Here is a 1224-nt window from a genome sequence, read left to right as displayed (position 1 = left end):
AAATATTGTTTTTCATTGATTTAAAACAGAAAAATTAACAAAAAAGCAACGATTTTTTATATTTCTTGATTTTTTTATAGGATCGTTAATACATAAGACACCAAAAACTCATTTATCCCATATAAATGCATGTAAAATGAATGGTGGTCCAGCCAGACCTTTCCGACCGTTCGAAGGTGAAAAAATATCCGACCGACGGAGGGTTAATATGATTTTGTTCGCCCCTAAGTTTTTCGTAAGACATATTGATACAATTATCACAAATATAACTTCGTCAAAATATATTAGTTGTGCAGAAATAATTATACATCTCGCTTCGTCCATACAGTTAAATTTAATTAGTATCGTTTATAGGTTTAGAGTAGTTTTATTTGTATTTCTAGTAGCAGATCGATTTTTCTCCAGCACTATTCATGAGAAATCAGATTTATGAACGTTGTCTTCAATACCTTGGGATCTGCTAATGGCAACTTCTATATATTTTTTCCAGAGATTTTGCCAGTGACTCAGTAAATTTTCTTTTTCATCTTTTGGTAACGATGACTGTTCAATAGAATTTAGTGCTAATTGTTTTAATAAATGTAAATCTTGATTAACGGATGCTATTCCAATAAAAGTCATATACCTAAAAAATCGCAACTATATGAATAATAGCCCAGTTGAAACCTAATTTATAAAATAATATGATCTATTGTCTATTCAAGATAACAACATCATCAATATCAAGATAATATCGAAAAGTGTCATAAAACGTGAACGTGAAGTTTAGGTAAAACTTCATCTACTAATATGAAAGTCCTGAAATAGCTTAATAGTCTTTTGAGCTGAATCATGCATCAATTTCTGGTTTAACTAAATGTTTATGTACAACAAGAATAACGTTTGGAAAGTTATAATAAGTTCAGTAATAAAAAATTTTTTTTTAATAATACCAATCGTATGTAACTCCTTTAGCTCCCCAAAATCCGGGGTCATCAGAACTTATCACAATAGGATAATTATCCATAATCATCGATGATAAAGGATGATTTCGCATATCACCTACTAAGCCCAAAACTTGGTTTGAAATAGGACATACTTCGATGCCTATGATATTCTTTTTTATCATATGGGCAACCTAGAACCAAAGTGTTATTTACAGATTTATGGACTAATTAAATCCTTTAAAGTTTACATAAAATTTAGCAAATATAATCTTTCTCGAATATTTTTAGAAAGTTATTA

The 1224-nt window shown here is 29.3% G+C and overlaps 1 protein-coding gene across 1 annotated transcript; it reads right to left on the bottom strand.

Moving 5' to 3' along the window:
• Positions 1–391: 391 nt before the first annotated feature.
• On the bottom strand, positions 392–1086 carry LOC113387978 (adenosine deaminase 2-like; the record flags this gene model as incomplete). The annotated part of the gene is given in 2 exon segments (XM_026625381.1): positions 392–625; positions 933–1086. Coding segments are annotated over 2 exon segments (368 nt in total), but the record flags the coding sequence as incomplete, so codon positions are not given.
• Positions 1087–1224: the final 138 nt, after the last annotated feature.

Source organism: Ctenocephalides felis, unplaced genomic scaffold (genome assembly GCF_003426905.1).
Source record: "Ctenocephalides felis isolate EL2017-DRISC unplaced genomic scaffold, ASM342690v1 CF-g0.4_SCAFFOLD_03572, whole genome shotgun sequence".
Lineage (NCBI taxonomy): Eukaryota > Metazoa > Arthropoda > Insecta > Siphonaptera > Pulicidae > Ctenocephalides > Ctenocephalides felis.
Note: the sequence above shows the minus strand (reverse complement) of the source record. Positions and strands in the feature narration are given on the sequence as shown.